This window comes from Leucopleurus acutus, assembly GCF_964270905.1.
Source record: "Leucopleurus acutus genome assembly, chromosome: 9".
NCBI classification, from domain to species: domain Eukaryota; kingdom Metazoa; phylum Chordata; class Mammalia; order Artiodactyla; family Delphinidae; genus Leucopleurus; species Leucopleurus acutus.
In genome coordinates this window covers 83,721,375-83,745,373 of record NC_139144.1, presented here as the reverse complement: position 1 = coordinate 83,745,373, position 23,999 = coordinate 83,721,375, and the positions used below count along the sequence as shown (strand labels likewise).

The window sequence follows — 23,999 nt, the reverse complement described above, 5'->3', positions numbered from 1 at the left end:
CAACTCTATGCCAATAAAATGGATAACCTGGAAGAAATGGACAAATTCTTAGAAATGCACAACCTGCCAAGACTGAATCAGGAAGAAATAGAAAATATGAACAGACCAATCACAAGCACTGAAATTGAAACTGTGATTAAAAGTCTTCCAACAAACCAAAGCCCAGGACCAGATGGCTTCACAAGCAAATTCTATCAAACATTTAGAGAAGAGCTAACACCTATGCTTCTGAAACTCTTCCAAAATATAGCAGAGGGAGGAACACTCCCAAACTCATTCCACGAGGCCACTGTTACCTTGACACCAAAACCAGACAAGGATGTCACAAAGAAAAAAAACTACAGGCCAATATCACTGATAAACATAGATGCAAAAATCCTCAACAAAATACTAGCAAACAGAATCCAACAGCACATTAAAAGGATCATACACCATGATCAAGGGGGATTATTCCAGGAATGCAAGGATTCTTCAATATACGCGAATCAATCAACGTGATACACCATATTAACAAATTGGAGAAAAACCATATCATCATCTCAATAGATGCAGAGAAAGCTTTTGACAAAATACAACACCCGTTTATGATAAAAAAAAAACCTTGCAAAAAGTAGGCATAGAGGGAACTTTCCTCAACATAATAAAGGCCATATATGACAAACCCACAGACAACATCATCCTCAGTGGTGAAAAACTGAAAGCATTTCCACTAAGATCAGGAACAAAACAAGGTTGCCCACTCTCACCGCTCTTATTCAACATAGTTTTGGAAGTTTTAGCCACAGCAATCAGAGAAGAAAAGGAAATAAAAGGAATCCAAATCAGAAAAGAAGAAGGAAAGCTGTCACTGTTTGCAGATGACATGATACTATACATAGAGAATCCTAAAGATGCTAACAGAAAACTACTAGAGCTAATCAATAATTTGGTAAAGTTGCAGGATACAAAATTAATGCACAGAAATCTCTGGCATTCCTATACATTAGTGATGAAAACTCTGAAAGTGAAATCAAGAAAACACTCCCATTTAGCATTGCAAGAAAAAGAATAAAATATCTAGGAATAAACCTACCTAAGGAGACAAAAGACCTGTATGCAGAAAATTATAAGACACAGATGAAAGAAATGAAAGATGATACAAATAGATGGAGAGATATACCATGTTCTTGGATTGGAAGAATCAACATTGTGAAAATGACTCTACTGCCCAAAGCAATCTACAGATTCAATGCAATCCCTATCAAACTACCACTGGCATTTTTCACAGAACTAGAACAAAAAATTTCACGATGTGTATGGAAACACAAAAGACGCCGAATAGCCAAAGCAATCTTGAGAACGAAAAACAGAGCTGGAGGAATCAGGCTCCCTGACTTCAGACTATACTACAAGGCTAGTAATCAAGACAGTATGGTACTGGCACAAAAACAGAAAGATAGATCAATGGAACAGGATAGAAAGCCCAGAGATAAACCCACGCACATATGGTGACCTTATCTTTGATAAAAGAGGCAGGAATATACAGTGGAGAAAGGACAGCCTCTTCAATAAGTGGTGCTGGGAAAACTAGACAGGTACATGTAAAAGTATGAGATTAGATCACTCCCTAACACCATACACAAAAATAAGCTCAAAATGGATTAAAGACCTAAATGTAAGGCCAGAAACTATCAAACTCTTAGAGGAAAACATAGGCAGGACACTCTATGACATAAATCACAGCAAGATCCTTTTTGACCCACCTCCTAGAAAAATGGAAATAAAAACAAAAGGGATCTAATGAAACGTCAAAGCTTTTGCACAGCAAAGGAAACCATAAAGAAGACCAAAAGACAACCCTCAGAATGGGAGAAAATATTTGCAAATGAAGCAACTGACAAAGGATTAATCTCCAAAATTTATAAGCAGCTCATGCAGCTAAAAAAACAAAAACAAAAACCAAACAACCCAATCCAAAACAGGGCAGAAGACCTAAAAGACATTTCTCCAAAGAAGATATACAAACTGCCAACAAACACATGAAAGAATTCTCAACATCACTAATCATTAGAGAAATGCAAATCAAAACTACAATGAGATATCATCTCACACCAGTCAGAATGGCCATCCTCAAACAATCTAGAAACAATAAATGCTGGAGAGGGTGTGGAGAAAAGGGAACCCTCTTGCACTGTTGGTGGGAATGTAAATTGATACAACCACTGTGGAGAACAGTATGGAGGTTCCTTAAAAAACTACAAATAGAACTACCATATGACCCAGCAATCCCACTACTGGGCATATACCCTGAGAAAACCATAATTCCAAAAGAGCCATGTACCAAAATGTTTATTGCAGCTCTATTTACAATAGCCCAGAGATGGAAACACCCTAAGTGCCCATCTTCGGATGAATGGATAAAGAAGATGTGGCACATATATACAATGGAATATTAGTCAGCCTTAAAAAGAAACGAAATTGAGCTATTTGTAATGAGGTGGATAGACGTACAGTCTGTCATACAGAGTGAAGTAAGTCAGAAAGAGAGAGACAAATACCGTATGCTAACACATATATATGGAATTTAAGAAAAAAAATGTCATGAAGAACCTAGCGGTAAGACAGGAATAAAGACACAGATCTACTAGAGAATGGACTTGAGGATATGGGGAGGGGGAAGGGTGAGCTGTGACAAAGCGAGAGAGAGGCATGGACATATATACACTACGAAACATAAGGTAGATAGCTAGTGGGAAGCAGCCGCATAGCACAGGGAGATCAGCTCGGTGTTTTGTGATCGCCTGGAGGGGTGGGATAGGGAGGGTGGGAGGGAGGGAGAGCAAGAGGGAAGAGATATGGGAACATATGTATATATATATAACTGATTCATTTTGTTATAAAGCAGAAACTAACACACCATTGTAAAGCAATTATACTCCAATAAAGATGTTAAAAAATGTCAATTTTTCATCAACAAAAGGTGACATGTAAAAATTATAACAGTATTGGGAAAAAAAAGAAAAAATTAAAAATAATAGACTTTGGAAGGAGTTCAACGTGTGAGAGAAGAGTTCTCAGGAATAATTCTGTAGTTTAATTCTTTTTTTCTTAGGTATTCAGAGATAGTTGTTTCCAGTGACAAAGAAGTTGGTTAGGGGCAGTGTCAGATATAAACTATGTGAGGGAAAGAGGTCCAAAGAGAAAGCTGTACATCAGGCACAAGTGCTAAATTGCTGACTTAGGAATTTTAGACTATTAATCTGACAGCCCAACTTCCTTTTGTAAGTGCTGAGTTACATAGGCTTCCTTTCCTGTAAACTCCTTCAGGTACTGAAACCTATATAAAGTGCCTGCAATGATTCTTTCTTGAAAATGTAATAGAAAACCCAGCTTGATTCTTTCCCTAACCAAAGACCGAGGTGACTGAACCTAGGAATAAATTTAATGGCTTGGGATTATATTTGACAGATTAGACACTTTGTCAGAACATGGTAGTGATGCGAATCAGGTCAATAGTTACAATCTATCTGAGGATATCGTAACTTCGTTTTTCTGCCATAGCCGTAAGCATTATCCTTCACGCTGCTCCGCCATCAAACATTAGTCAGAGGTGCAGAGGAACATTTGTACTGTGCAATACAAATCCATTTATAGAAAAATAATTCAAAGCATATGATCTGAGTATACAATTTTATTTCCCACTCAAGCAACAGTCTGAGACTTTCTGATTGGCCGCTCCCTTCCATGTAGTGACTCAGGAATCCCTATTTCTTGTATCCTATAGCTTTATCAGCCTCATTATCATAAATACCCAGTCAACAACAAGGGGAAATATTTCTTAGTTTCTTGTAATAAATTTTGTAAAACACTTTTTTTGACATTGGTCATTTTTGTTCACATGATATTGGTTGAAGACTAGCCAAATGGCCACACCCATTCTAGTCAGAGTGGACTGGCCGGTCAGGCACTCCCCAGAAACAATTCCATGCAATGGAAGGAGGGGCACCCATTTTGATACCCCTGCCACACCCATTTTTCCAATAAAAATATGTCTGTTTTTTTCCCATAATCTTCTCCTTGAAAAGCTGTTTTATTTATAACTTTGCTCCTAAAGTTGCTTGGTAAAAATAGTAAAAGAAAAAGAAGTACACGACTATTTTTTCCATAACATTAAAAGAAAGTGTAGAGAATGGATTTGAGGATATGCGGAGGGGGAAGGGTAAGATGGGACGAAGTGAGAGAGTGGCATGGACATATACACACTACCGAATGTAAAATAGATAGCTAGTGGGAAGCAGCCGCACAGCACAGGGAGATCAGCTCGGTGCTGTGTGACCACCTAGAGGGGTGGGATAGGGAGGGTGGGAGGGAGACGCAAGAGGGAGGAGATATGGGGATATATGTATATGTATAGCTGACTCACTTTGTTATAAAGCAGAAACAAACACATCATTGTAAAGCAATTATACTCCAATAAAGATGTTAAAAAAAAAAAAAGAAAGTATACTGAATTCTATTTCCTCCATGGCAATTAAAGTTTTCACTTGGGTGTAATTATTCTGAAGACTGAAAGCATCAATAGTTTGAACATACTTGGAGTTCAGTCTGTCAGATTTACCAGTGGAATAATTTATCCACATAATTCTCTACTCCTACTCCTAGGAAAAAAGTTTCAATAGTAACATCCAGATGGTCCTCAAACTTAAGAATGGTTTATGTTCTAAAATTCTGTTTATAAATTAATTTGCAGTCTTTGAGATATTATTTTATACATACAATATTACATATGGCGATTGTCTTTATGCCATCCATTAAAAGCCTATTTAACCTATCATCTAATTTAGATACAGGACCTTTGCTATAAAAACTGTAGTAAATATTGTTGTTGTGATGTTGGTAATTAACATAAAAACCTAGGAATGAAAAGTTGTTTTCTGAATATAAAATGTTTAATTAAAAATGTTGACACTATAATGTATAAAACAGCTATTGTTATAACTGCATGCACTTTATTTGATAATAACTGGCTTCATTTTTTTATTATTTAGGAAAATACAAGTTATACTATTTAATACTTGTATTTTCACATTTGGAAGAGTTGACATTCTATCACAGTGAAGTATGGTCAAAGTTAACAACCCCAGTTTTTAAATACTTGGGACAAGTCATAACGACTTTTATTTCAAAAGATGCTTGTATGCATTTACATTAATTCTGGTACCTTAATAGTCTGCCTGGTAAACTCTTTCCATATGGAAACCTGCATTATGTGAAATGAGAAACACCCATCCCTCCTCGATTTTAGCTTTTTGAGTGCATGGGCAACAACAATGTTGACGTCACTGTGGCCTGTGAACATACTCTCTATTTATTATAAGTGAAAAGTGGAATGGCTTAGAGGAAAATATGAGATACTGTAAATAATCTCTTATCAAAAAAATAACATATTAAGCCAAAAGTATTTTACAGAATTTATAACAAGAAGTGAAAACAGTATTTAAGATCCACACTGCAATCATGAAAGAGAGTGGCTGAGATGGAGTAAAGGACACCATTGGTAATGAGGAGGTTAAGGAAATGATAGATCAGGGGACTGGAGCAATCATGTACACGGATGTAGAATTCATCCAAAACACCCACATCGCTTGGGATAGACAGCACGACTGTGGGCCAGGACCAGAACGTCCAATGCGTGAGGGCAAATGACGGCAGAGCAAGCGACAAGGATATGGGAGGATGTGCAGCTGAAGGCTGTGATAGCTTAGAAGTCAGGACATTGAGGAAAAAGATGAGTCTGTAATGATCCAGAAGCAGCAAATGGGAGTAAGCAATTCCCCATCTGTATTACCATCCATGAGGAATATGGATTCAGAGAATAAAAGCAACCATCACTTAAGAGACTGCAGAGAAAATAATACTTTTAGGAAGAGAGAAGTTTCAGTTGAGACCACAGGGTGGAGGCCGGGAGAAGAGATTGGGGATACAGGGGAGTTTATGTGGAATAGGAATTACAACCGCTCTAAATATATAGAATGGATACACAACAAGGCCCTATTGTATAGCACAGGGAACTATATTCAATAACCTGTAATAAACAATAATGGAAAAGAATATGAAAAAGAATCTATCTATATAACTGAATCACTTTTCTACACACCAGAAACTAACACAACACTGTAAAACAACTATACTTCAAATAAAAAAAAGAATATTTAATGTCAGAGCTGCATTGCTTTGGAAGCGGACTGATAATTACAGGAATAATCTAGTGGCTGTGGTCTCAACAGAACAACATGGGCCCCAGCAGGAGAAGACTCAGTTACATACCAACAGGTCGGGCCATTCAAGACCCACGCAGTGGTCCAACTGAGCTGTGTGAGGTCAAAATGGGTCATCTGCATCCAGTTTATCATTGAAGCCTATTATGGCACTAAGCTCTTTGGAAAGAGAGAAATCTGAAATAAGCTCTGGGTTCAGTATCCCAGGAGAGTTAGATACTGGGGAGTTCTAATTGATTCTTGGCTCTAGAATATGCTTTAAAGTTTCTTGGTTCTAGCCTATGCTTCATAAGTCTCTTGTTCTGAGAACTTGTATCATTTGCAGGACTACCAGGACAATAGTGTGAATGTCAAGAAACGGCCCTGGGGGCCGGATCAAACTTTGTGGGAGGGACCTTGCGTTGGTCTCTCATAGAGGATTGTACAGAGGTTCTTCACCTTCACTCTCTGCATTTAGCCTCTTCAGGTGCCTAGCCGTGGTAATCTTACATCGCTGCTACATGCTTCATTCAGAGTATGTACCTTTGCTAAAGGTGGATGAGGTTTTTCAGCTTCAGGTGAGATGGCAGAACAGCCAAGCTCTCTTTCACTTTGTAGAGTTTATACCTGTTAGCAAAGGACTTCTAGCTGTGACCTGCTGAAAGCACGTTCCGCTTTTCACTGGTTGGGACACCCATGACTTCTTTAGTCTGTGATTGGTGGGTGTTTCAATGTCTTGAACCTATTTGAAATAATTGTCTTTTCCTGAAAGCTCTCACTACCACATAGAACTGGGTCTCCAATGTGACAGAACTGGGCACTAGAACCGGGTACTAGTGCCCATATGTGTGATCAGTACACTGCTGTAGCAGATCACTGGTCTGATATGGGCAGCATCTTCACCATGGCTAGGCATGATGACCTGGGGAAGTCAACATATGTATAGGTAAAATTTTAATTCTCCTGAAAGCTTCAGACATAGATGGCATCCAGGAAGACCCATGTGTCAATATCAGACATGGTAGCGGGCAGTTGGCACAAAGTAAAGCAATATTAGGTCTCAGGCTTTTCATCTATAGAAACCTGGCTACTTTGACCTTCATCTGTATTTTCTAGAAGCACTAGTCCTGGGAACAAAGATGTCCCTATATAGATTATCTCAGAAATGGTGATGTGATGAGTCCAGAACTGCCAAGCAGGTACATGACAAGAGTAGGTAAAAATATTGATGGGGCAGAGAAGTCATGGTCCCTGAGTTACAGAAGATGCTATTCATTAGAGTCTGGAACACAGAGAGGGTTATGAGTCTTTAAGGCTGAGTTGAATGTGGATTTGTCACCCTTTCGGATAGAGTTACATTTATGTCCTCCCCAACTCACCTTATCTTAGAGCTGATCTTAGTAAAGGCGTCACTCATTATAAATATTCATGCTCCCCAGAGATAGTGCACAGATAAAGGGGGTGAGTGGAGATCCTGCTTCACCACTGTATCCTTTTCAGCACTTGGGAGAAGGAGGCTCTTTGCCATGTTCTTTCAAATAGCAGTGAGGCATGACGGAAGATTTAGAGGAGATTGAACCTGAGAAAATTTGTTTCTGCCAGTATATCTCATGAGCACTTGAATCTCTAATTCTGAAAGGGACTGTAAACCTTCCAAGGTCTTAGGCCCTACCTAAAACAAGAGCAAAAGCACCAAAGAAGTGCAGATGTACATATGTCACTAGGTGAGAGGTGGGAACACAATGGGAACGGGGGTGGGCACTTTCCTTATTCTCACTTCACCCAAGGGCGTAGTGCAAGCAACACTGGCTCTTTCCTCAGTGCTGGGTTACCATCCTTCTGTCAATAACGTACTACCTTTCTGATTTTTTTCCCCCAAGGTTCTCAGTCTATCCAGTATTTTTTTTTTTCCTAACCTCTTATATCTATTTACAGGGCAATAATGCATTTTTTCTAGATGTGTAGATTTAGTGACATCAAGTTATACATAATTTGCTCTTATAATTTGAAAATCTAATTTGTATCTATATTTATATCCTCTTTATACTTTCTATGTTAATTAGTCATGTTGTATCTCCTTTTCTAAATCAAATATTACCAAATGTGACTTGCTTTTGTTAGTTACATCTGCTGGCTTTAGCTTTCTGTCTCATTCATTTCTTCTTTTATCTCAGATATTTCCTTTCTTCTACATCTACTGAATTTAATTTTTTTTACTTTGAGTAGTTTCATGGTTAATTTTGAGACTTACCTGTTTCCTAACATTGCCGTTTTAGATTTAAATTTTCCTTCAAGCATTTAGGTTGCATCCACCGTTTTTCACAGGTATTGTTCTCATGATTGTTCATTTCTAAATAGTTTGTCATTTCCTTTTAAATGCAAGTTGCTTATAGGGGTGCTATCTAGTTTCCAAATAAAAACCAGTATTTATTTATTTGTTAATTTTGATTCTAATTTGATTGCCTTTTGAGGGGAAAGAATGTAGCCTGTAAGTTCCCTGTTTTCATTTTTGTTTTTGGGTAATCTAATGCATGATCGATTTCTGTGAAGAGTCCATTAGGTCTTAAAATAATGCAATCAAAATGGCAATTTTGTTATTTGAGTTAAACTATTTTTAACCTTAATTTTATATTGTATGTTTAAATTTAAACCTGAAAAGATGAATTAAAATCCCTCATAATGATTATGAATTTGTCCATTTCTTCTTGTATTTTTATGATTTGTTGCATCACACATTGTGATAATGTATTGTTAGTGATGTATCTACATAGATAGATGTGTTCTTTGTATAACTTAAGATTTTATCTTAAATTCTATTTTGTCCCATAATAATATTACTATTCCATCTTTCTTTGTGTTTACATTTTTCTGGTACATCTTTTCCAGTTACTTTATTTTCAGCCTTTACATATAACTTTCTCCTTATTAGAATCACATTTAAAATCCTATCTGATAACCTGTGTATTTTTTAAATGGGGAATTTAATTTATATCATGAAAATCACTGGTTTGTATTTGCCAGTTTATTTTCTATTTACTATACTCTTGTGTTTCTGTTCTTTTCCTTTCCATTTTTTTAACTGATCAAATTTTCATTTTGTTTCCATTTTGATAGTTCAGAAATTTTAGGTCTTATTTTAATTTTTTTAGGTTGCCCTTAAATTTTAAGCATATACTTTAATTTTTTTTTTTTTTTTTTTTTTTTTTTTTTTTTTTGCTAAGGACATCCAGAACTAGTTTACTGGTATATTTTGTTGACTTTATACCATGTCTTGTCCTTTTATTTTTGGTCAGCCTTGTGAACAGTTTGTTAATTTTACAGTCTTTTCAAGGAATTTTTGGCTTTGTTGATTTTTCCCTATTTTGCATTTGTTTTCTATTTTATTGACTTTTATCTTTCATCCTTATTATTTCCTTCCTTCTATATTCTTTGGGTTTAATCTCTCTCTCTCTCTTTAGTTTGTGAGATGGATAATTATAACACAATTTCTTCTTTTCTAATATAGATGAAGCCTGTTGTAGCTGCACCCCATGACTTTTAATATGTTGCCACTTCATTTTATTCAGTTCAAAATAATTTCTGATTTTCACTGTCAATTCTTCTTGACTTTTAAGTGATTTTGGACTGTGTTGTTTAATTTTCAAATCTTTGATACTTTTCGTGTTACTTTTGTTATTTCTATCCTAACTCTACTTTCTACCCTTCTTCCACATTAGTCAGATTACATACTCTGTTATTTCAATCCTTTGAAATTTGTTAAGACTACACAGAATATGGTCATCTGATACCTTTTCTCTGTGCAATTTTATAGATGCTCATTCAGTTTTTGAAAATTCTTGGCCAGTATCTCTTTAAGTTTTTTCTTTTTGTCTACTATATATTGCTTCTGTTTCTGAAACTCCAAATTCATACATATTCAAAATTATTATGTTTTATATATTTCTAATAATTTTGTTCTGTATTTTTAAATTCTTTATTATCTCCAGGCTTCAATATGGATATTTTCTACAGATCTATCTTTCAATTTGTTAGTCATGTCCTGAACATCTAATCTGTTAAACTCATCTATTGAATTCAATTATTATATTTTTCTGCCCTATAATTTGTTTTAATTTTTAAATATATATATGTATGTGTGTGTGTGTGTGTGTGTGTATTCCAGTTCCTCAGTTAAATTCATTATCTTATTATGTATTTTCTTCAATACATTTATCTTCAAGCTTTTGTAAACTTCTGTCTGAGAAGTACAGTATCTTGATCATTTGTGGCACAATCTTATATACTGGGTTTTTTTTTTTTTCCCTTTCCCTTTGGTTTTGGTAATTTGTTCTTATGTTGGACCATGTTTTGCTGGTAGCTGGTAATCTTTTATTGAATACCTGACATTGTACATTTTAAAAATGTAGATTTATAGATGTTGCCATTTTCCTCCAGAGAAGCTGCAGTTTTCTACCTGTCTACAGTTAAAGCAGAGGCATTTCACCTTGACATAATCCAGGATTGGGATAATTTGAGACTAGGTTTAGGCTTTCTGTGGGTTTGTCCATGTTTGATATTTCATTTATCTTGGAGGCTATCCCTTCAGATATATCAGCTAAAAGTCCAAGGTGTTTATAATTACCCATCCTCCTTAATTGACACAAATTCCAAATATTGTTTCCCAAGCATAATGACACTGCTTAACTTTTTAGCCTCTGAATCTGGATTATGTTTGAGTTTTTTTAGTCTGTTGCTCCCGCCCACTTAAGGTACACCAAAGTCTAAAGAAAAAAAAAAAAAATTGGTGTAAACCTCAGGTTCACTTGTCTGGAATCTTGGGTCCTCAAGTCCTGGCTGCACTGGTAACCCTGAATTCCATTTTTTGTCTTCCCAGCCCCATGAGACTGCTGAAAAGCATGTCTAAAGATTTCTGCCCTCTAACACCCATGCAATGAATCAGCACACTCCCAATGGATAAAAGCAGTGAAAAATGCCTGACTCACATCAGCGTGTGAGTGTGAGTGTGTGAGTGTGTGTGTGTGTGAGTGTGTGTGTGTGTGTGTCCTAAGATCTGGGCCCTCCTGAGTCCTGGCTGCTTTGATTTTTCTTTGATGCCTCCAAGCAATCGTTTTTTAAATTTATGATTCTTTTATAGCTATTCTCAGTGGGTGAATTGGTTTGATGACAGCATAGCCAGAATGAGAAATCCTTCATCTATTGAGATTTTAATTTTAATGATAAAAAATTGTTTCTATGGTATTTATTTCATACTTTTTCTTTCAAAAGTTTGCGAAGATAATTATTTTTATCTCTAACGTCTTCTTCCACTAACTCTAGTGGACCTATCTTCTTGGATTTTTATCCTTCTTTTTGATGCTTCTCTTTTACAGTGTCAGTTTTCTCTGAGTATTTGCTAATTCTTGGTGTCTTTTCATCTGTATTTGTGAATCCCAGTTTGCTTGCCTACTGTGTTGTCAATAGCCTGTCTCTCATGGCTGTGGAAATGGAGCAGTGCCTATGCAGGAACAATGTTCCAGCAATTTGTCTTCTGAATGTAGGGAATCCTTGTCCCTTCTGGTGGTCAGTGGTTCTGTTGGGTACTCCTCTCCTCTGGCCAGTGCAAACCTGGTGCTAAGTATCTTCATTTAAAAAGATGAACTTATCCATCTCTTTAAGTCTGTATTTCCAGCTAGATGATTCTGTTAAGTTCAACAATATATAGTTCTAAGAAAGAGCTTCTCCAGGATCCACAATGAGATTTCTTTTCTTCTTTTTTGGATTTTTTTTTTTTTTTTTTAATGAGGAAAGTAGCTGATGGATAACAGCAATCTAAAAAAATCCTCTGAGTTCTCAATTAAACATTAATTGAGGTGTTTTAATTGAGACTCTGTTATTTTTAAGAAATCTGGCCCAACTCTATTAGAAAAGGATGATTTTCTGTCTTGGTAAGGATTCAAGTCATATTAACCCTGCTCTTTCACATCTCTGTATATCTATGGGAGCCATATGGTGTGTGCTAAAGATATGAGCTTTTAAGTCAGACAAACTTCAGTTTAAACCTCCACTTTATTATCCTCATGAGTTGTGTGACTCTGAAAATATTGTTTAAATTCTCCAGAATGGACCCATTCCTAACTTACAGGATTACTGTGAAGGGTTAATGTCCATAAAATGTTTGGCAGTAATGATGATACCTGATCCTCAATAACAGAAATCTAGTGTTTCATAGTTCTGGACACTAGAAATCTGAGATCAAGGTATTGACAGTGTTGGTTTCTTTTGAGGCCTCTGTCATTGGCTTTTAGATGTCCACGTTCCCTCTGTGTGGTCCTCACAGGGTCTTTTTTTGTGTACACACATCTCTGGTGTGACTTCGTGTGTCCTAACCTCGTTTTCTTATAAGGACAACAGTTAGATTGGATTAGAGCCCACCCTAAAGACCTCATTTCAACTTAATTATCTACTTAAAGACCCTATGTCCAAATACAGTCACATTCTGAGGTACTAAGGGCTAGAAATTGGACGTGTGAATTGGGGTGGAGGGAGGGACCACAATTCAGCCCATAATACCATTACTCTTGGTTCTTCCTGCATTAAGTAATATCACCAGGAAAAAATTAGTATTTATACAACATCTTATGCCTCCACAAAAGTACCTGCACTGAGGTACTGCTTTAATTCTTTTGGCTTTAGAAAGTGTTGTATAGGAAGTATCCAGTTGAACAATGATTTAGTACCTTTTCGAAAACTATGGTTGAAACTATTTCCATAATGTTACCAATTTCCTTTAATAATACAACGTACATAATAACTGTCTCCTGAAATTTAAATTCCAGCAAACCTTCTGTCTTCAGACAGTGATAACTATAGATAGATGATAGATAGATAAATAGATAGATAGATATACAGATCTTCCTCAACTAACTATGGGGTTACGGCCCCATAAACCCATCATAAGTTGAAAATATTGTAAGTCAAAATGCATTTAATACACCTAACCTACCAAACATCGTAACACCTACATTAGCCCACAGTTGGGCAAAATCTTCTAACACAAAGCCTATTTTATAATAAAGGGTTAAATATCTTATGTAATGTATTGAATACAGTACTGAAAGTGAAACAGAGAATGGTTGTGTGGGTACAGAATGGCTGTAAGTGTATTGGCTGTTTACCTTCCTGATTGCGTGGATGACCCGGAGCTGTGGCAAGGTCATTGCCCAGCATCACAAGAGAGTGTCCATACCACGTAACACTAGCCCTGGGCAAGATCAAATTTCAAAATTTGAAGGATGGCTTCTACTTATTGAGTATCACTTTTTCACGATCACGAAGTCAAAAAATTCCAAATCAAACCATCCTAAGTTGGGGACTGTCTGTGTGTGTGTGTGTGTGTGTGTGTGTGTGTGTGTGTGTGTGTACAAACCATCCTAAGTTGGGGACCGTCTGTGTGTATGTGTGTGTAATTACACAGTTCTTAGATAAATTTTGTTCTTGTAATAATTGTTTCTTCTCCTTTTTTTTATTTCTAAAAAATTTTTAACTTTTATTTGGTCTCTTCATGTAACTATTCTCTTTATTATATTTTGTATCTGTTCAAATAAATACTTTTAAAATTATAATAATTAAAGGTATCTCCATTATTCTTATTCTTTGTTTTGACCATACTGTTGAAAAATGATAAAGGGCTAAAAGGTGGCATGGAAGCAGGAATCCATGGAGGGAAACATGGAGGAAAAATAACACGTAAAGGAGGAGCTGATAAGCAGTCAACAGCAGATGTTTCATATTCATTTGCATACGTCACGGTCGAAAACATGGCACCATTGTGTGAGACACTGTTTTTATTATGTTTCTATAAATAATACTTACGGAGGATAATTGAAAACTAAAGACTACATTTTATTTAATAACGCTCTACTTTGAAACATCTACTTTAAGAAATGTCTATGGGGCTTTAACAGAAAATTTACTGGTCCAAATATTAAATATCATGTATATTTAATTATAAATACTCATTATAAATCTAATACCTGTCCTGCCATATTTAGAGGATCTTGAGCTTTCTTACACTTGTCCTTTCCTACCCTCAGCAGAGCTGATAGTTCACTTATTGGTGTATGCTTTATTATTCTCTGAAGCCGGTTTCCACCATTCTCAATAAGTCCAAGGTTAAGGATTCAGACCTCACATGTGAACCAGCCCAGTTCTGCATCCATAGTCTTCGCCCTTTGGTTTGACTCTTCATTTTGCTAACATGTGTCCTGGCTAAAAGGGGCCAAAAGGGAGACAGCAAATGGATCAGAGCAAGCCCATCTCCATCTCCACTAATGAAAACACAACGTAATGTCTCTGACCTGCTGACGGGTCAGCAACCCTACAATTTCTACCTGACAGGAGGGACACTCAGGATTGTGAGTTTTTTCCAGAATGATACTAGACGATGACATTGTGAATGTGTTTCCTACAAGCATAAACTATATTTCCTTATGAACAAATATTTTGTGCCTATAGTTCTAGGTGTGCATGTCCCTTATCAGAAAGGCTAAAAAAGGTGTGGCTGATTTTGAGAGAGCAGTACCGTTGCGTCTTTACTGTGTGAGGAATGGAGGAGGATTCAGAGAGAGTAAACTCGAGGCTGATTAATAACAGCAATAGCTGCTGTTGATGATTACTGTATGCCAGGTGCTGTGCCAATATTTGACATACACTGCCTCCTTAAATTCATTTCGTTAAGTCTGTGGACGTTTATAAATAGTGTGAGTGCCTTATCCTCAGCTGTACATTTCTTAAGTGGGGGAGGGATGCAGGGCAGAGCCCAGAGCTCTCACGTTCCCAAGTGGAGGCCACTGACTTTTAATTGTCATATTTATAGTTTAAAAGGTTGGGAACTCCCTGTTGGTCCAGTGGTCAAGACTCCTCGCTTCCACTGCAGGGGGCGTGGGTTTGATCCCTGGTCCGGGAACCAAGATCCCACATGCCGTGCAGCAAGGCCAGAGAAAATGATCATCATGTTTATCTATCCAGGAGTTTCTGTCCCAGCCTGGGTATTGATTTGAAGGGGTATGGGGCCCTCAAATTTTCATAGACTGTCTAGCTTTAGAACCTGATTTATTGTTTTCCTCTTGAAACTACATGGGTTATTTCCTTTAAATGTCAAATTCAAGAGTAAGGATCCACACTGCCTCAAAGACCAGAAAATTCACATATTCAGGCAATGTTCTAGGTGTTGAGTTTATAGCAGTGAACAAAACAGGTAAAAATCCCTGGACTCATGGAATTTTTATTCTAGTTAAGGGAAAGAGACAATATATAAATTAGTAAAATATATAGACTTTTATGCTAGAAAATAGATGCTGAGGAGTGAAATAAAGCTGGGGAAATAAATGCAGGTGGAGGGATGGGGGGTACAATGTTTAATTTCATGTTTAGGAAAGGGTCTCATTGAGAAAGAACCATTCAGAAAGGAACACTTCCTGAACGAAGTGAAGGGTCAGTTCATCAAATATAAAAGCCCCAAAGCAGAAGCATGCTTGGTATCTTCTAAGATTAGCCAGGAGGCCAGTGTGATGAGAAGAGAATGAATGAGGGAAAGAGTAAAGCCAGATCAGTTCAGAGGACCTTGTAGGCCATTATAGGGACACCATCAATGTGAAGTCACTGTAGAGTTTTGAGGGTAGGGGTGACCGAACCCAATTTATGAATAATGGGATTAAATTCTAGCTACCTGTGTTAAAAATCAATCAGATGATCAGAGAGAAGAGAATAAGAGCGGAAGAGGAGAAACGTACAGATGTCAACAGGACATCTATAGTGAAAATACAAATAAGAGATGATGTTGGCTAGGACCAATGCAGTACCAGTGGGAGAAGTGGAAAATGACATATATGAACAAATTTAGGAAGTAGAGTCAACAGGATTCAGTCACAGATAGAGCGTAAGAGAAGAGTCAAGGACAATTTCTATTTGTTTTCATCCCAACAACGGGAAAGATGGACTGAAGACAAGGAAGACCACTGGAAGAAGAAGTTTAGGAATGAAGATGGGATTCAGATGCTTGTTAGTTTTGGATCGTATATGTCAGACATCTAAGGGGAGCTACCCAGAAGGCAACTGAGTTTCCTGAGGGAGGCCTGGAATTAGTCAGCATATAGTTTTTAAGGCAGGGCTACCTACATAACTTGTGAGGCCCAATGAAAAATGAAAATGTAGGCTTCCTTATTCAAAAATTATTGAGAATTTCAAAACCCTGACAGAAGAACATTAAACCAAGCGTGAGGCCTTTCTGAGTGAAGGAGCCTGTGTACAGGCAGTGCGCCCAGAAAGCTGGTCCTGCTTTAAGGCCATAAATCTGAATGTTACCATCAAGAGAGTAATGTGGCCAGATAGACAGATAGATAGATAGGCAGATAGATATCCAAGGACTGAGGTCTGGGATACTTCAAGGTAAAGATGTTAGAGAGAATGAGGAGGACCCCTCAGAACTGACTGAGAAGGAGAAGCCAGCAAGGTATTTGAACTCGACAAAACAGAAACAATAATAAAATGTTTGATATGGACTTGGGATGGTTCATTAGTATCCAGGCTCATCCAAAGGGCTGGTGGGCGTGCTGTGTGTTATCGCCTCTGGTGTCCCATTGCAAGGGGAGTTTTATTAGCTTGGATTGTTTCATGATAGGTTGATTTGAGGCTTTTACTACCCCCAGGGCAACTCCAGAGTTTCTTTGTAAACTTCTCCATCTTAAAAAAAAAAATTGTTTTAATCACTTCTAGTAATTAGTGAGATTTTGAAATCCATTGGCTGAAGCCCTTCTGAAAAGCAGAAGATCCATTTGTGGAGGCAGGTGACACTTTGGCGGACACACAGATGAGGGAATAGATAACAGAAGTAGAGAAAGGCAAAGGCAGGCTTTAAGTGTAAACGTAGCCTTCTCACTGGTCAGACTGTGTGAAGCAGACAAACGGGACCTGGCTGACTGCAGCAAAAAGTGAGATGAAACCATCCAGGGCAAGGCAGACAGGAATAAATCATCTGTTTCTTATCACATGGCACAAATCCGTCTGGGGTGTTAGGTTTCTTAACAGGTTACATTGGTTACACAGGGGTTGAAAACTCACCAGCCTGGATATCTGTGGAGTTCTGTGTGCAGGCAGCTGGTTGAAAGTAAAAGACTGACCTTTCTCCTGGAGTAATATAAACTCCTCCCTCCTTACCCTTCCTAGAGTCTTTAGTGATTCCAGGCCAGGACCTACGTTCAGTAGACCCTGGATGTGCACAAATGACTCCTGCAGAGAATGAAGAGGAAGCTGTAATAGGTCCCAGAAAAGATGTCATGTTAATATGCTCCATTGTGCCATCACCTCCCTGGCTTAGCCAGAGATCATTTACGTCTGCTTCACTGCATGTGACTGCTTCAGGCTCGAAAGGTCCAGCGGCTGTGGAGGCAGAGGAAGTGACAGGCTATCAATGGACGTAATAGAAAAGACGCTCCTCTTCCTCTAGGTACTAATATTTTGGAGTGACAAGGGGCAGAGGGTGGGGCATAAAAGAAGGATGGAAAAAAGAAGGCTACATTAATATATCCAGTACCACTGTCAGCATCTCTCAGTGGATTTATGTTGGTTACAGGGAGTTAATATAGTTTCCTCCTAATATAGTTACAGCATTCTGGTGAACTGTAACTTTGATACAGAGAACCAGTGCACTATTCTATTCCCTATCAGCAAATAGGAGTTGACTTTTGGGCAAAATCTTATTCTGCCTGCTTTGAAGTAAGATTACAAAAGCATTTTCCTTGACATCATATAGTGAGAGCAGGGCTGTCAGCTCTTCACTAAACTGTCAACTTTGGATAACTGGCTCATAGGCTCCTCTCTTACTCTATATACCTGGAAGGATGCTTTGTTGGCAGCCTTTTAGATTCAAAGTTGTAGGGAAAATAATCTTTGTTGAGCTACTACTGTTTTGCACCTTTGAGACATTTTTTAAAGATTATGTCATTCCACCTATAACCCTTCTATGAGAAAAGTATTATTTTCCCCCATTCCATAGGTAATGAATTAAAGGTCAGAGAGGAAAATAAGATCTCACAACTGTTCAATTGCCAGGGAAGTTTTATTAGAGTTCAGATTGTCACCTGGTGGGTCGACTAGGGGCTTTTTACCATCCACAAGGCAACTCCAGAATTTCTCTGTAAACTTCTTTATCTTTAAAAAGAATTTTAAGTGGCGGTGCTGGAATTCAAGCTCAGGTCTGCTTGAACATGTTTCTTCCTTACATGGTTCAAGTAATTAGAATATTCAACAGGTATAAAAAAATCCATGAGTTTTTTTGGAAACGAGTGCTCATTTTCAATCTTTTAATATAATCTTTCCATTTCTTCTTAAATATGGGAGATACTGAAAATCCTGTAATCCATGATGCTAAGAAATTAACTTCTCTAGAAGGACAGTAGGTGGCATGTCATTTCTTTGCTTATTTTGCTCGTACTGCTTTCATTCAGGTTATAATATATACGAAATTTTTATTTCATTAAATATTCAAAGAGGAAGTTCAAAAACTCAGTCTACTCACAGTCTGAAGTCCTGTAACAAAGCCTTGGCCACTGTAAGGTTTTAGATTTTAGGGTATGATTTTTGTATAGATGCTTTTTATATATTAAACCCACATTAAAATTTTTCAGAAGCTGTTGTAAGAGAGCACATAAGATCTGTAATTTGCAATCACAGTGTCTAATGGAGGGCTTGGAACACTAAGCATAGTACTGTTTAATCCTAATGTCTATGTTTATTACATCTTCTTTTGAGTTGGCTTGCTAAGAGGATAGACTACAGTAATATATTTAACGTGGAAACTAGCATTCCAGAATCTTCTTCATGCTTAACATTTAACAAAATCAAGTTTACTATATATTACAGAAATTATTCTGAATAAGGGGAGAAAATTATCACTTACATTTATGGTAGTGGATAAAATTTATAAGATTTTCAAACTAGAAAGGTATTTATGAATTATTTGGACTAGTATTATATGTTTTAGCAAGACCAACAGGTTAAGACATATAAAAAGAACCCAGCTAATCAATGTGGATGTTCCCATCATTTCATGGCTATACCTCTGGAGGGGTTTTTTTTTTTTTTGCAGTACACGGGCCTCTCACTGCTGTGGCCTCTCCCGTTGCGGAGCACAGGCTCCGGACGCGCAGGCTCAGCGGCCGTGGCTCACGGGCCCAGCCGCTTCGCGGCATGTGGGATCTTCCCGGACCGGGGCATGAACCCGTGTCCTCTGCATCGGCAGGCGGACTCTCAACCACTGCGCCACCAGGGAAGCCCTTGTTTAGTTTTTGTTTGTTTTTTAAGTTAAAGTGACTTGGCTGGGTCTGACTGGGACAAAACTGATGGCTCCCTATTTGAGTGGCTTTGGAATATTTATGTGTGGTTTACATTTGGCTCTATCCTTTCCTTATCATTACATCCTTTCTCTGCAGCCCATTTTCTGCACAGCCTTTCTGCAGCAATGCTAGCTGGAGAATAAGTAGGAATTCAAAGAGGATTAACTATTGTATAAGAAGCTTATGAGTATTCATAATAATAAGTTGCTTAAAACTAGGTGGCAAAGCTTAGGGAGGTTCGTGTGGTTTAAAGGTACATATTCACATTTTATCAGGACCTTCTTAATTGCAGTAGATTAGTTCTCTCAAATTTAACATGAGTTTTCACTCGTTGGCAGGTAGCCTGAGAGGTCATGGCATGTAGTGATTTATCACTTTGCTGAGGGACGTATCTGAATCACGTCTCTACTGAGGATGGTACGCATGAGCCCAACCTAGAATCTGGATTCATACCTCATCTTTTTGTGTTTCTTACTTAAAATGTCATCAACCCTGATGTCCATTTGACAGAGTGGAAAATTATGGAAAGCATATTCTGTATGATTTGTGTAAATTAAGGGTTTCTTGAAGATCTTCATATACTTAAAAATAATGAGTGGTATCTGAGTAATTATTGTGTGATTTCTTAGAGGTATATAAGAAGAAATGTAGATTACAGACGCTAGGGAAGTTTATACCCTGGTTGTGCATTTTTTATGAATTATTACAAAGTTCATATAAATTGTTATAATCACATAGTTATACATTAGCAAGTGCTCCATTGTATTTATTTTTTAATGCACTAGTGCTTATAAGTAAAATAAGGACATTATAATCAGGATTTATCATGGAGGACTTCCTGGAGGAGGTGAACTTTGAAACAAATCGATCCTAAATATCACCTTGTTGAAGGGTGTTCCCATACTCACGATAGGGTCTTAAGCAAAGGACAGCCTTAGTGGTAGATAAATTGAACAGTAAACTCAGTAATCCACAGGATATGATTTTTCAGACAAGGACAGTCTTTTTACTAGTGCCTGAAGTTCTCTTCATGTTTCAGACAGTTTCTCACCTCAAGGCTTTGTCATCTGTTAAGAGAAACAGTCTCCCCTAGGAAAAGGAAGCCATAAGGCTGATTCAGATATTTACTCTTGAAGGTAAATATATTTCGAGTCTTTATTAAAAAGGACACAATTAATTTGGGGATTGCTGGATGCAATCTGACAACTTTACATTTTCAGAGGTATCATTAGAATGAACAGACATTAATGTAGAAACAATAAATGCTGGAGAGGGTGTGGAGAAAAGGGAACCCTCTTGCACTGTTGGTGGGAATGTAAATTGATACAGCCACTGTGGAGAACAGTATGGAGTTTCCTGAAAAAACTACAAATAGAACTACCATATGACCCAGCAATCCCACTACTGGGCATATACCCTGAGAAAACCATAATTCAAAAAGAGTCCTGTACCAAAATGTTCATTGCAGCTCTAGTCACAATAGCCTGGAGATGGAAACAACCTAAGTGTCCATCATCGGATGAATGGATAAGGAAGATGTGGCACATATATACAATGGAATATGACTCAGCCATAAAAAGAAACGAAATTCAGCTATTTGTAATGAGGTGGATAGACCTAGAGTTTGTCATACAGAGTGAAGTAAGTCAGAAAGAGAGAGACAAATACCGTATGCTAACACATATATATGGAATTTAAGAAAAAAAAATGTCATGAAGAACCTAGGGGTAAGACAGGAGTAAAGACACAGACCTACTAGAGAATGGACTTGAGGATATGGGGAGGGGGAAGGGTAAGCTGTGACAAAGTGAGAGAGTGGCATGGACATATATACACTACCAAACGTAAAATAGATAGCTAGTGGGAAGCAGCCGCACAGCACAAGGAGATCAGCTCGGTGCTTTGTGACCACCTAGAGGGGTGGGATAGGGAGGGTGGGAGGGAGGGAGACGCAAGAGGGAAGAAATATGGGAACATATGTATATGTATAACTGATTCATTTTGTTGTAAAGCAGAAACTAACACACCATTGTAAAGCAATTATACTCCAATAAAGATGTTTAAAAAAAACAAAAAAAAACCCACTATGCTGAGCAAAAGAAGCCTGAAAAAAAAAATCATGGAGATGATAAAGGGATCTCTTCATCATCTTAAAACATGGCTACCTTGTAACCTCAGTATTCCAAGTTATTTGGGAGAAATTATATTTTCAGCTCAGGACATGAAAAATGTAAACAGATCAAAGGTTTTATTTTTAAAGAGGTGAAATATTCATACAATGGAATATTACTGACTCTTTAAAAGAAAAGAAGGAAATCCTGCCATTTGTGCCAACATGGATGAACCTGGAGGACATTATACTAAGTGAAATTAGTCAGATACAGAAAGACAAATACTGCATGATCTTACTTATGTGTGGAATCTAAAATAGTCAGACTCATAGAAGCAGAGAGCAGAACAGTGGTTACCAGGGGCAGGGGAAAGGGGAACTGGGGAGATATTGGTCAAAAGGTACAAACTTCCAGTTATGCAAGATGAATATGTGACTACAGTTAACAATAATGTATTGTTTACTTGAAATTTGTGAAGAGAGATCTTAAGCATTCTCACCACAAAAGAATAAAATAAAATAAAATAAAAGAATGAAAGAAATAAAATGGTTACTATGTGATGGATATGTTAATTAACTTGATTGAGATGATCATTTCATAATATATGTTTATCAAAACATCAAGTTTTGATAAAACCTTAAATATATACAATTTCTATTCTTTGATTATACCTCAATAACATTGGGGAAGAAAAAAGATTAAAATACTGTCATGTTTGTTTTCATAACATAATGAAAAGAGCTAAAGCAGTGATTTTAGGTTTGACTTTTTCAGTTCATTAACCTCTAGATTGCAGGAAGAAAAATCTTCCAGTGGGACTTCTCTTTGTAAGTACCAGAGCAGTCAATTTCAGTGAAATAAGGATAAGGAATGAGCACAGGGGGAGAATTTTTCAAAATGCAGATGTCAGGACCCATCCCCAAAGGGCATATTTCAGTCTTGGAAGGAGGAAGTCTTATATGTATTTTCTAAAAGCACCCACATTTATTTTGATCTGATGCAATCATCTAGAAACCCTCTGGAATTATCCTTTAGGAGGGCTATTAAAAAATATCAAGCCCTTATGGCATGCTTGTGATGTATCCAATTTGGAAGCTGGAATTAAGTAATTATGTGAAGATGCAAACACTCGCATTATCCAAGCAATGGTGTGCAATAGTGATGATCTGGACTATTTCACTCCCACTCTATTTCCACTATATATAATTTACCTTCTAGGTTAGGTTTACTGTTGAAAGAATAACATTTGACCTTGTGATACCTCCCTGAATAAGGTTTGTGTGACATAAAATCTTAGTCTTTTGCTAGATTGATTTTGCTCCCTTCCTTATATATGCTTAATTATAATCTAAAGAGGAAACTAAGCTCCATCAGCTTACTTGTTTGTTTTTGTTTGTTTTAAAAAATTGGGCTTCATAAACAATACAACTTTACCCACATTCGCAGGTGGGGATAAAGGAACGTTTCACTATAATTAAGGGCAGTTTTAATAAGTGCCTTCTAATGCACTGTTAGCAGAGAAGCTGGAATAATCTCAGAAAACGGTTATATTATTTGCTTTATCTTAGGTCAGGCTTACCAACATTGATTCTATGTTTTTTTTCCTTCTTCAGATGTACATCCAGACTACAACACTTACTGTCTCCATGAGTTTAAGTGCTTCGGTGTCTCTGGGCATGCTCTACATGCCCAAGGTTTATATTATAATTTTTCATCCAGAGCAGAATGTTCAAAAACGCAAGAGGAGCTTCAAAGCTGTGGTGACAGCTGCCACCATGCAAAGCAAACTGATCCAAAAAGGAAATGACAGACCAAATGGCGAGGTGAAAAGCGAACTCTGTGAGAGTCTTGAAACCAACAGTAAGTCATCCGTAGACTTTCCGATGGTCAAGAGTGGGAACACTTCCTGATAGATGTACGTTGAACATTCTTCTACTGGTCTTGGGGACTGTGCTACGTGGTTCCAGGGGCCTGGTGGTACTCGCACACCATGAGACCATCACAGCAGTTAGAACCATTTGGTTAGAACCAAACGATTTCAAGGCAAGTGGCTCCTCTCCAGAGCATGAACATAAACACGAAATCTCTTTTACAAAGTGTGACGCTCGAGTCTCTCTTTCGAGGCATTACAGAGCTTGAAGCTTGGAACTGTGCTCCATTTATAAAATTATCCTTTAGCTCTTAGGAACTCCTCTCCAATCTTTTTCAGTTCAATACTGGTCGCTCTTTACAGAATTAATAGTTAACTAGTATTTATAAAGCATGCTACCAAAGATCTTACA

The 23,999-nt window shown here is 37.4% G+C and overlaps 1 protein-coding gene across 4 annotated transcripts in view; it reads left to right on the top strand.

Annotated features, from left to right (window-relative positions):
- Nucleotides 1–23,999, top strand: part of GRM8 (glutamate metabotropic receptor 8) — a gene marked incomplete at both ends in the record, with an annotated part of 749,142 nt that overhangs the window by 719,198 nt on the left and 5,945 nt on the right. For 3 of the 4 annotated variants that reach the window (XM_082847030.1, XM_082847031.1, XM_082847029.1), the window contains one exon: nucleotides 23,331–23,577. In XM_082847030.1, coding sequence (XP_082703156.1) covers nucleotides 23,331–23,577 — 247 coding nt within the window. Of the gene's footprint in view, nucleotides 1–23,330; nucleotides 23,611–23,999 lie in introns of all 4 variants that reach the window. The other variant, XM_082847028.1, reaches the window with a different exon arrangement.